Below are 12,182 nucleotides of genomic sequence, written 5' to 3'. Positions count from 1 at the left end.
ATCACTGTCAAGCGCTCCCGAAAACACTTCAGCGAGCAGGCCTTTCTAATTGACGTGGCCTTGGTATCCTGGAAGGATATTGACCTCATTCTGTCAGTGGAGGATGCCTGGTCATTCTTTAAAAGTGCCTTCCTCACCATCTTAAATAAGCATGCCCCTTTCAAAAAATGTAGAACCAGGAACAGATACATACCTTGGTTCTCTCCAGATCTGACTGCCCTTGACCAGCACAAGAACATCCTGTGGCGTTCTGCATTAACATCGAATAGCCCCCGTGATATGCAACTTTTCAGGGAAGTTAGGAACCAATATACACAGGCAGTTAGGAAAGCTAAGGCTAGCTTTTTCAAGCAGAAATTTGCATCCTGTAGCACAAACTCAAAAAAGTTCTGGGACACTAAAGTCCATGGAGAATAAGAGGACCTCCTCCCAGCTGCCCACTGCACTGAGGCTAGGAAACACTGTCACCACCGATAAATCCACGATAATTGAGAATTTCAATAAGCATTTTTCTACGGCTGGCCATGCTTTCCACCTGGCTACCCCTACCCCAGTCAACAGCTCTGCATTCCCCACAGCAACTCGCCCAAGCCTCCCCCATCTCTCCTTCACCCAAATCCAGATAGCTGATGTTCTGAAAGAGCTCCAAAATCTGGACCTGTACAAATCAGCCAGGCTAGACAATCTGGACCCTCTCTTTCTAAAATTATCTGCCAAAATTGTTGCAACCCCTATTACTAGCCTGTTCAACCTTTCTTTTGTATCGTCTGAGATTCCCAAAGATTGGAAAGCTGCCGCGGTCATACCCCCCTCCAAAGGGGGTGACACTCTAGACCCAAACTGCTACAGACCTATATCTATCCTACACTGCCTTTTCTAAGGTCTTCGATAGCCAAGTTAACAAACAGATTTCCGACCATTTCGAATCCCACCGTACCTTCCCCGCTATGCAATCCGGTTACAGAGCTGGTCATGGGTGCACCTCAGCCATGCTCAAGGTCCTAAACGATATCATAACCGCCATCGATAAGAGACATTACTGTGCAGCCATCTACATTGACTTGGCCAAGGCTTTCGACTCTGTCAATCACCGTATTCTTATCGGCAGACTCAACAGCCTTGGTTTCTCAAATGACTGCCTCGCTTGGTTCACCAACTACTTCTCAGACAGAGTTCGGTGTGTCAAATCGGAGGGCCTGTTCTCCAGGCCTCTGGCAGTCTTTATGGGGGTGCCACAGGGTTCAATTCTCGGGCCGACTCTCTTCTCTGTATACATCAATGATATCACTCTTGCTGCTGGTGATTCTCTGATCCACCTCTATGCAGACGACACCATTCTGTATACTTCTGGCCCTTCTTTGGACAATGTGTTAACTAACCTCCAGACGAGCTTCAATGCCATACAACTCTCCTTCCGTGGCCTCCAACTGCTCTTAAATGCAGTAAAACTAAATGCATGCTCTTCAACCGATCACTGCCAGCACCTGTCCGCCCGTCCAACATCACTACCCTGGACGGTTCTGACATAGAATATGTGGACAACTACAAATAGCTAGGTGTCTGGTTAGACTTTAAACTCTCCTTCCAGACTCACATTGCGCATCTCCAATCCAAAATTAAATCTAGAATCGGCTTCCTATTTCGCACCAAAGCATCCTTCACTCATGCTGCCAAACATACCCTCGTAAACCTGACCATCCTACCTATCCTCGACTTCGGGGATGTCATTTCTAAAATAGACTGCATCCAATTTGTTGAGTAGAGTGTTGGAGGCTATCACAGTGCCATCCGTTTTGTCACCAAAGCCCCATATACTACCCACCACTGCGACCTGTATGCTCTCATTGGCTGGCCCTCGCTTCATACTCGTCGCCAAACCCGCTGGCTCCAGGTCATCTACAAGTCTCTGCTAGGTAAAGCCCTGCCTTATCTCAGCTCACTGGTCACCATAGCAGCAGCCACCCATAGCACGCACTCCAGCAGGTATATCTCACTGGTCACCCCCAAAGCCAATTCCCCCTTTGGCCGCCTTTCCTTCCAGTTCTCTGCTGCCAATGACTGGAACCAACTGCAAAAATCACTGCAGCTGGAGACTCATATCTCCCTCACTAGCTTTAAGCACCAGCTATCAGAGCAGCTCACAGATCACTGCACCTGTACATAGCCCATCTGTAAACAGCCACTCCAAATTCCTTACCCCATACTGTATTTATTTATTTATCTTGCTCCTTTGCACCCCAGTATCTCTACATGCACATTCATCCAGTGTTTAATTGCTATATTGTAAATTCTTCGCCACCATGGCCTATTTATTAAAATGCAAATCAATTTATAACATTTTTGACATGCATTTTTCTGGATTTTTTTGTGGTTATTCTGTCTCTCACTGTTCAAATAAACCTACCATTTAAATTATAGACTGATCATTTCTTTGTCAGTGGGCAAACTTACAAAATCAGCAGGGGATCAAATACTTTTTTTCCCTCACTCTACAAACATGTAGAGCTCTTTGTGTGCAGGGGTTAGAATAACCCCAAAGCACAGAAATCACTGCTACAATACAAACCTTCACACTGGATAGATTCTGGCGCTACATTTTCTAACAGCCATTTATTCTCATATCTCAGGTCTCTTGTCAATGGCGAGAAATGGAGGTGCAATGTAAGCCTGCTTCAGACATGAATCTTCCCTTGTGGCCCCAATGGGGCAATGTTGGGCACCTCATTATCAACGTCCCATGCGTAATACCAGTCACACAACTCAAAGACATTAACATCAATAGCTCCCCCTCTTCCTCCTCATGAATAACGGTTAAACCGGTTGGGCCACATGTTATGCTGATGCCCAGTTTACACAGGAGGTCCCTGCCCATCAGATTGACAGGACAGTGGTCAGAGTAGAGAAATTGATGTTGACACTTTTCCTCACAAAAGGAGACCGGCAGAGGCATGATTACATGCTCTCTGAATGGGAGGCCTGAAGCCCCCTACAGTTTTGACTGTTTCACTAGACATGGGAGATTTTCATTAGCCTTACAGTTAATCATAGACATCACAGCTCACGTATCAGTAAGAAATATTATTGACTCACCATTGACGCAAGCCTCCACTGTTGGCTAAACTCTTTAAAAACAAATGTTCTGGTAGCTCTGACGATTCTAACTAAATTACTACCTCCTTCACCCGTCAATGTTCTCCCTCGGTTGGTTGGTTGCTGCCATGGTTGTTGTTGGGCAGGGGGATACCACAGTGATTGTCCTCCTAGTGGACCTCTTCCTCGAGGGGAGGCCTCTGGATCCGCCCCTGTCGTTCCATCTTTGCTTGTTGAGGTCCTTCTGGGCAGCTATCAGCAAAATGGCCAGGCTTACCACAGTTGTAGCAATTTCTTCCTCCAGCCGTGCATTGACCCGCTGCCCCTTGGTAGAACGTCAGCTGAGCCTTCCTAAGTTCGGTACTCTTCAGATTCTCCCTCTTGACCCGTGCCTTCACCTGGGTGCACTGCTGTCTCTCAGCGTGCTTAGTGTTGCACCACAGTTGCCAGTGGCTTAGTCTCCCAACTGATGCACATCGTTCTCACCACTCTCTCCAGGTCAGGTGCCAGGCCCCTCACTAGGAAGTCCGTCAGCAGGTCTCCATAGGCCGCTTCATTCGGCCTGATACCACAGTGCAGCCTAAAACAGGTCTTTAACCTTTTTCGGAAGTCTTCTTGTGTCTCTTCCTCTCCCATCTTGCATGCTCGAATGGCTGTCCAATCGGTTTTGGCCGGATACATTGCCGTGACCCTACCCATCAAAGTTGTTAACTGATCTTGGTACCCACCATTTTCTGCCCATAGTTCATTGAGATCAAAGTCTCCTTGTACATCAGCCCACCTCAACCCTAGCTTCTTCTTGCAGATGTGAGCTATTTCAGCCGCTGAGGGCTTGTATTGTCCAGCTAAAACTCAAATCTCTGCTGCAAACTGTACTGCATCTTTGCTAGGGTCAGGCAGGTCCTCAACAATGTATTTGATTTCATCGTGCCTCCAGGTCCTTTGAATGTAGGCAATGGGGGTCCAGTCCGCTGCCGCGGCGTCATCAGCTGCTGGGGGTTGGGACACGCCATCAGAGGATATTGCTGAAACGTAGCAGGTGTGCCCTTCAGATCCTTCATTCTTCGAAGATGATCCTTGAGGGGGGGAGAAACAAGAGATGTGTCAACGCCGTCATCTGATGGGGGCTGCTGTCTCCTTCACTTTTGTCTGGTCCCTCCTGTCACTCCTCCATCCATGCCCGAGCTCCCCATCAGGCCCAAGCCCATGAGTAGCTTGCCCATTGCTGCGGCAAAGAAGAGGACCCAAGAAACACGGGAGGAGGCGCAGTGGGGGGGGGGTCTGAGTCGACTGGCGGGGTGTAGTTCGATGGTAGTTGGCCCCTCCCCCGGCTGCGGCCACTGGTGCTGGCAGCACTGGGTAGATGGGGGGAAATTTCTCATCCTCTTTTTGTTCTTTCTCACTGTCTCGTCTTTATCGGTTTTCCCTTCCTCCTCAGTCTGCACTACCATATTCTGATGGGGCTGTCCCCTAAATGGATCCTGTCTTTATGCATGCCTTTCTGCCTCTTTCCCATTTTCTATATTTAACCCATACACTCTCTCCCTGACTTTGTCTAACATTGTTAAACTCAGTGTCCCTGTCAATGGAAAACCACCTTCCCTATGCCATAATTGCACCTGGTCCAGAATGTCCCTTCCCCACTTATCTGCCATGACCTTCAGGGCCCCTGTGGGGGGGGGATCTGGAATACCATGTCCCTTGCTCCCATGGTGCCTGTTCCACACACACACACACACACACACACACACACACACACAGAGTGGTAGACAAAGAAAACCGTTTAGCGCTGTTTATACTTTAGACTCTTTCCAAAAACACAGGAAAACCCATACCATTATCAAAATATTGTATATTCGATGGGCCTAGGGCAGGGTGTTGCCTCCACACGAGAATTTCACCTACTGCAATAATGGTGGTATAGATCCTTTTTTGTCTATCTAGATATGCAAAACTACCTACAGAATACCTGTGTCGCCTATCTAATTGTGTAACGGTCCCAAAAGTCCAATCTAACTTTGTATTTTCTAACTTCCACTTGTGGTGAAGTGTCAGGTATTACAAAACTCTCACAATAACATCTAACGATTGTAAGCCAGGGCATACCTGTCTATTCTAATGCCCAATTTAATCTATTCAAGTATCTCACTCAGACTCAAACAGCGACACACAGACTCCGCTGGCTCTGGTCCCTCACCTAACTGACCTCACTGGTCTGCTGGGGATCAATCCAACCAACCAGACTTTTGGTTACTCTAAACTGGTTCCACCAGCAATCAATCCCAGAGGACACTTACTCTGAAATAATTCCTCTGAGATATTGCCTGGTTTTCCTTTGTTATGCAGCACAGACTACTCAGCCTCTGAGCTCATGTCATTTTCTCACTCATCAACTTCCAGGCCCTCTTGATCACTCCATATTCACAGTAGAAGCATGAAACAACGTTCTAAAGACTGTTGACGTCTAGTAGAAGCCTTAGGAAGTGCAAAATGAATCCTAAGTCACTGTATACTGTATAAGCAATCACTTGAAAAACTACAAACCTCTGATTTCCACACTTCCTGGTTGGATTTTTCTCAGGTTTTTGCCTGCCATATAAGTTTTGTTATACTCACAGACATCATTCAAACAGTTTTAGAAACGTCAGTGTTTTCTATCCAAATCTACTAATAATATGCATATCCTACCTTCTGAGCCTGAGTAGCAGGCAGTTTAATTTGGGCACGCCATTCAACCGGACGTTAAAATACTGCCCCCTACTCTAGAGAAGTTAAGAATGTTGGAGGCCACTGTGTTCTTAGGGACCTTCAATGCTGCAGACTTGTTTTTGGTACCCTTCCCCAGATCTGTGCCTCGACACAATCCTGTCTCGGAACTTTACGGACAATTCCTTTGACCTCATGGCTTAGTTTTTGCTCTGACATGCATTGTCACCTGTGGGACCTTTTTATATAGACAGGTGTGTGCCTTTCCAAATCATGTCCAATCAATTGATCAAGTTGTAGAAACATCTCAAGGATGATCCATGGAAACAGGGTGCACATGAGCTCATTTTAGTCTCATCGCAAGGGGTTTGAATACTTATGTAAATAAGGTATTTATTTTTTCAATTCTTTTTAATACATTTTCAAAAATGTTTTCGCTATGTCATTATAGGGTATTGTGTGTAGATTTGATGAGGAACACTTTTTTTTAATCCATTTTAGAATACGGCTGTAACTGTGGAAAAAATCAAGGGTTCTGAATAATTTCCGAATGCACTGTATAGTATTGGCCAGAGTTAAATGCGCTCTAGTCAAACTTGTCCTATTTTAATTAAGATGCATTATGAAGGCGAATAAATAACTGTGTGTGTGTGTGTGTGCGCACACACAGAGAGAACCAGTCAAAAATTCACACACCTACTCATTCAAGGGTTTTTCTTTATTTTTATTATTTTCTACATTGTAGAATAATAGTGAAGACATCAAAACTATGAAATAACACATGGAATCGTGTAGTAACCAAAAAAGTGTTAAACAAATCAAAATAGTTTTTATATTTCAGATTCTTCAAAGTAGCCACCCTTTGCCCTGATGACACAGTGCTTTCTCACTGTATGAAATTAACACTTTTTAGTGTTACAGTAAATCATTTTTTTGGAGTTTTAAAACTATACTGTGTAAAGCCTAATTATCATATTCTCCTGGTTGCTTTTTCTTTTTGAGTGAATTGTAGAGTTACCACCCATGACAGTATTTGTTAGTGACAGAGACATGGTTGTTTTAATTATTTCATTCTAAAGGCCTGTGGCCTTCACTGAGTGAGTAGCAAGGCAAATGCTATCATTATAATCTATGACTATGCAATACTTGTATCATAAGGCTAGAAATGTTACACTGAAAAATAAACACTGGCCAGTGTGCTGTGCACCATTTCTTCTACAAGAAATTCAATAATTTTATGTTTTGTTGATTGTGTTGGAAAATACTGTCTCAGGCGTCACTCCAGAATCTCCCATAAGTGTTCAATTGGGTTGAGATCTAATCACACACACACACACACACACACACACACACACACACACACACACACACACACACACAAATAATGGGGCACTGGGCATTTTTATATATGACCCTAAGCACCTGCTTTGAAAATACTTTGTATCCCTCATTTACTCAAGTGTTTCCTTTATTTTGGCCGATTTACCTGTATCTGTGAGAAACAGTAATTGATCATTTGTCTCCCTCTTCCTCAGCTCAAACACAGCAGAAGCCTGATATAATTCCACCCAATTTCTCCACTGTCCAAGTCACTGACATCTTCCGAAGGCTGGTAAGTCTTTATTTAATATTATTTTTGGTGGTCCACAAGAGTGCAGAGAGAGAGAGAGAGAGAGATCATGAGCATTTTCCAGCATGTTTTTACAAAAAGATAGATTTAGGTAAACATGGATTTTTCCGCAAGGACATATACAGGATTCTACACCCCACAACATAACCTTCACTCCAAATCAAAACTCCAAACCTACAACCTGATTTTGGCCAAAATTACCTGGAAGGATTCCTACTACCAAAGATTCTTATTTCCAAGGTCTGTACACCAAATGCTCTGGCAAACCAACGACCAGCAAAGAAGCACAAGAAACCTGAAAACACCATCCAACCTGGAACTGAGTGTGTAATGTTTAGTCTGAAGCTACTTTTAAAGCCAAGAAGAAAATAAATTACGGTGATATATTTTACTTTATAGGGACTGAATGCTAAGTTAAGGCTACCAAGGGTGCTAGGACAGAACACATCAGACAATTAGCACTGAGGTGTGAAGTGAAAAGTGTCAAAGCCCTTAACCCAAACAATGATAGGGGAGTTTCACAGCCTTCCCCACCCAAATGCAGAGGCCTTTAAAGCCCCCTCCATCTGTGCAGAGGTCATTACAATACAGTACCCCCTGGATTCACCTCTATTTTGAACTGATATGCAGCCGTGACACTTCAATTGTAAATTAACTCAATAAGAAACAATATTGTTGCTTTAATCACATCAGAATATAATCTCCAAAATACAACAACCACAGGACAACTTTGTTTGGACGTCGTAAAGGACCATTCGCCAAAACTGAAGAGATATAGCTAGCTAACGACCTCCTTTTCCACGTGGAAAAAAAACTGACAGACTTGCTAGCTACGTTAGCTAGATGGGCTGGAATTTTCTACAAGGAATCTGCCTCCCAAAAAAAGCTTCTCCTAAGTGGGTGTGACACCTACTCCCGTTGCCTGCTGGACTGCTGCTTGGATTCCACCTAGCCTTCTGTTCACTGTCTGCCAAGTGCTGTCTCTCCCTGTCTGGTACAGGTACCCCCAACACACTCCACCCTCTCCCGATCTTTCGCTCGCCTCCAGCACACACGCACTGTTGGGGCGAGTGACTCTGAACTTACAATGGCTAGCCCCAAGTCGTTATTTTTTTCTTGTGCTTTATGCTATTTGCCTCATGGCTCCTGCGTGCTTTGTTGACTATGAACTTCATTGTTTACCCAACCTTGGGATAGACTGTTTGTTCCCACACTCAGGACTCTGAGTCTCTATTGGTTACACAGACTTTTGGCCTCCCATCCTATTCTAACCACCTCTTTGTATTCATGTTACCTGATGAAATTGCTGTACAATATGATTTTGTTGCCATCTAATGCACATTCAAGTGTCATAAATCAACACTGTAGAGATCTGCCTGTCTTCTGCCGTGCCCTGATTGTATTACTGCTGATGATATCTGGAAATGTGCATGTACACCCTGGCCCATATACTGTTGCTAGTTCCAATTCTGATTTGTGCTCTGATATTTGCTTCACTGATTTCTGCTCTCGTAAAAGCCTGGGTTTTCTGCACGTTAACACTAGAAGCTTATTACCTAAAATGGATCAATTGAAAGTGTGGGTTCACAGCTCCAATCCAGATGTGTTGGTCATTACTGAGACATGGTTAAGAAAGATTGTTTTGAACACTGATGTTAACCTTTCTGGTTATAACCTTTTTTGGCAAGACCGATCTTCCAAAGGTGGTGGAGTGGCAATCTTTTACCAAGGAACACATTCATTGCTCGGTTGTCTACTCCAAGTCTGTCCCCAAACTATTTGATTTGCTGGTGTTAAGCGTTAAACTTTCAAATAGCTCTTTGTTGACTGTTGCTGGGTGTTATCGTCCACCATCAGCACCGGCCTGTACCCTGAATACTCTAAGCTTTCTCCTGGCCCATTAACTTCTCTGGGATTAGTGGGATGCTAGCATTCCACCTCGACAACAGCCAGTGAAATTTCAGGGCGCCAAATTCAAACTGAAATCTCATAATTGAAATTCCTCAAACATACAAGTATTATACACCATTTTAAAGATCAACTTCTTGTTAATCCAACCACAGTGTCCAATTTCAAAAAGGCTTTACGGCGAAAGCACACCATGCGATTATGTTAGGACAGCGCCTAGCCACAAAAAACCATACAGACATTTTCCAGCCAAGGAGAGGACTCACAAAAGTCAGAAATGGCGATTAAATTAATCACTTACCTTTGATCTTCATCTGGTGGCACTCCCAGGACTCCATGTTACACAAATGTTCGTTTTGTTCAATAAAGTCCCTCTTTATGTCCAAATACCTCCGTTCGCGCGTTTAGTTCAGTAATCCAAAGGCACAAAGCGTGCTCACAACTTCCAGACAAAGTCAAAAAAGTTCCATTAAAGTTCGTAGAAACATGTCAAATGATGTTTATAATCAATCCTTACGATATTTTTATCATAAATATTCAATAATATTTAAACCAGACAATACCGTTTTCATTAGATAGGAAAGAGAACGAACGGCGTGCTCACGGCCACGTGCGATAAACAACTCATGGCTTTCAGCTGAGCCACTTGCTCCGAGTGGTCTTATTCTCACTCCTTTCACAATAGAAGCCTGAAACAACTTCTAAAGACTGTTGACATCTACTGGAAGCCTTAGTAAGTGCAATCTGACCCCACAGACACTGGATACTGGATAGGCATTCACTTACAAAACTACGAACTTTAGAATTCCCACTTCCTGGTTGGATTGTTCTCAGGTTTTTGTCTGCCATATGAGTTCTGTTATACTCACAGACATTATTTTAACAGTTTTGGAAACTTTGGAGTGTTTTCTATCCAAATCATCTACCAATTATATGCATATCCTAGCTTCTGGGCCTGAGTAACAGGCAGTTTACTCTGGGCACGCTTTTCATCCAAACTTCCCAATGCTGCCCCCTATCCCAATGAAGTAAAGCTAAATCTGAATTTGTCCTGCTAGGTTACCTAAACTGGGACATGCTTAAACCACCTGACCAAGTCCTAAGTCAATGGGACTCTCTAAATCTTTCTCAGATTATTACCAATCCCACGAGATATGACTCCAAACACCCAGAAAAGGCTACTCTCCTTGATGTGATCCTTACAAATAATCCTGATGGGTATCAGTCTGGTGTTTTCTGTAATGATCTTAGTGATCACAGCCTGTGTACGTAATTGCTGCTCAGTGAAACGACCTGTCCTGATTGGTCATATACGCTTCCTAAAAAAACTTTAATGAGCAAGCATTCCTTCATTACCTGGTCTCTGTAATTGATATAGAATCAGCTTGATTCCCTCTGTCGAATCCGCTTGGAACTTCTTTTTTAAAATATTTTCAGTGGTATTGTTAACAAACACACCCCCATAAAGAAAATTTGAGTTTTAAACCAGGTTCAGCCTCTGGTTGTACCATGATCTGGCAGAGTTACTCCACGTCAAGAATTCCATTTGGCAAATCACTCGGCACACGGATACTCAGGCTGACTGGCTCTCATTCAGGTAAATGAGAACTAAGTGCACTCAGGCTATCCGGAAGGCCAAAGTTAGTTACTTTAAGGAGCAGTTCTCCTTAAAGTAACTGGAAAACGGTTGAAGTTCTGGAAAACGGGTGACGACCTGGAGAATAAACCCTCCTCCTCACAGCTACCCCATGTCCCCTAATATTGATGATGTGGTTGTTACTGACAAGGAGCACATGGCTGAGCTCTTTAATCACCACTTCGTTAAGTCAGGATTTGTAATCGACTCCATGCCTCCTTGCCCACCCAACATTTCCTCATCTACCACCCCTTCTAATGTGACTAGCACCGATGCTCCTCCCTCTTTTTCCCCTGCCCCACTACAAAGTTTCTCCCTGCAGGCGGTCACTGAGTCAGAGGTGCTAAAGGAGCTCCTTAAATTTGACTTAAAAAAAACAAACATCTGGGTTAGATGGTTTAGACTCTTTCTTCTTTAACTTTGGAATAGGGGGCGGTATTTTGACGTCCGGATGAAAAGCGTGCCCAAAGTAAACTGCCTGCTACTCAGGTCCAGAAGCTAGGATATGCATATAATTGGTAAATTTGGATAGAAAACACTCAAGTTTCTAAAACTGTTAAAATAATGTCTGTGAGTATAACAGAACTGAAATGGCAGGCAAAACCCCAAGGACAAACCACCCCCCCCCCCCCAAAAAAAAAAAGTCATCCTACCACTGATTTCAATGGCTGGCACTTTTATAATAGGGTGAAATCGTGCCCGATTGCAGTTCCTATGGCTTCTTCTAGACGTCAACAGTCTTTAGAAAGAGTTTCAGGTTAGTTTTTGGAAAAATTAGCCAGAAATTTGAGTTTTTCTAGGTGGCTCCCATTTTGGCTGTAGTGTTTCCAAGCGCGTGAATGAGAGCGCGTTCTTTGGTATTTTTCTCCGGTAAAGACTAATGATTCTCCGTCTTAAATTTTATTGTTTATTTGCGTATTAGGGTACCTGTTGTTTGATTATAAACGTTGATTGACTTGTTTGTATACATTTATTGGTAAAGTTTGGGATTAATTTTGTATGCATTTTGAAGGAGGGAAACCGAGTGGATTATTGACTGAAGCGCGCCAGCTAAACTGAGTTTTTATGGATATAAAGAAGGACATTATCAAACAAAAGGACCATTTGTAATGTAACTGGGACCTTTTGGAGTGCCAACAGAAGAAGATCTTCAAAGGTAAGGCATATATTATAGTGCCATTTCTGACTTTCGTGTCGCAACTCCCTGGTTGA

At 43.6% G+C, this 12,182-nt stretch overlaps 1 protein-coding gene across 2 annotated transcripts in view; it reads left to right on the top strand.

Moving 5' to 3' along the window:
* Positions 1–12,182, top strand: part of LOC115192275 (rhophilin-1) — a 50,532-nt gene that overhangs the window by 34,856 nt on the left and 3,494 nt on the right. For both annotated transcript variants that reach the window (XM_029750586.1, XM_029750588.1), the window contains one exon: positions 7,332–7,408. In XM_029750586.1, coding sequence (XP_029606446.1) covers positions 7,332–7,408 — 77 coding nt within the window. The remainder of the gene's footprint in view (positions 1–7,331; positions 7,409–12,182) is intronic.

This window comes from Salmo trutta, chromosome 4, assembly GCF_901001165.1.
Source record: "Salmo trutta chromosome 4, fSalTru1.1, whole genome shotgun sequence".
Lineage (NCBI taxonomy): Eukaryota > Metazoa > Chordata > Actinopteri > Salmoniformes > Salmonidae > Salmo > Salmo trutta.
This window is presented reverse-complemented; position numbering and strand designations above follow the sequence as displayed.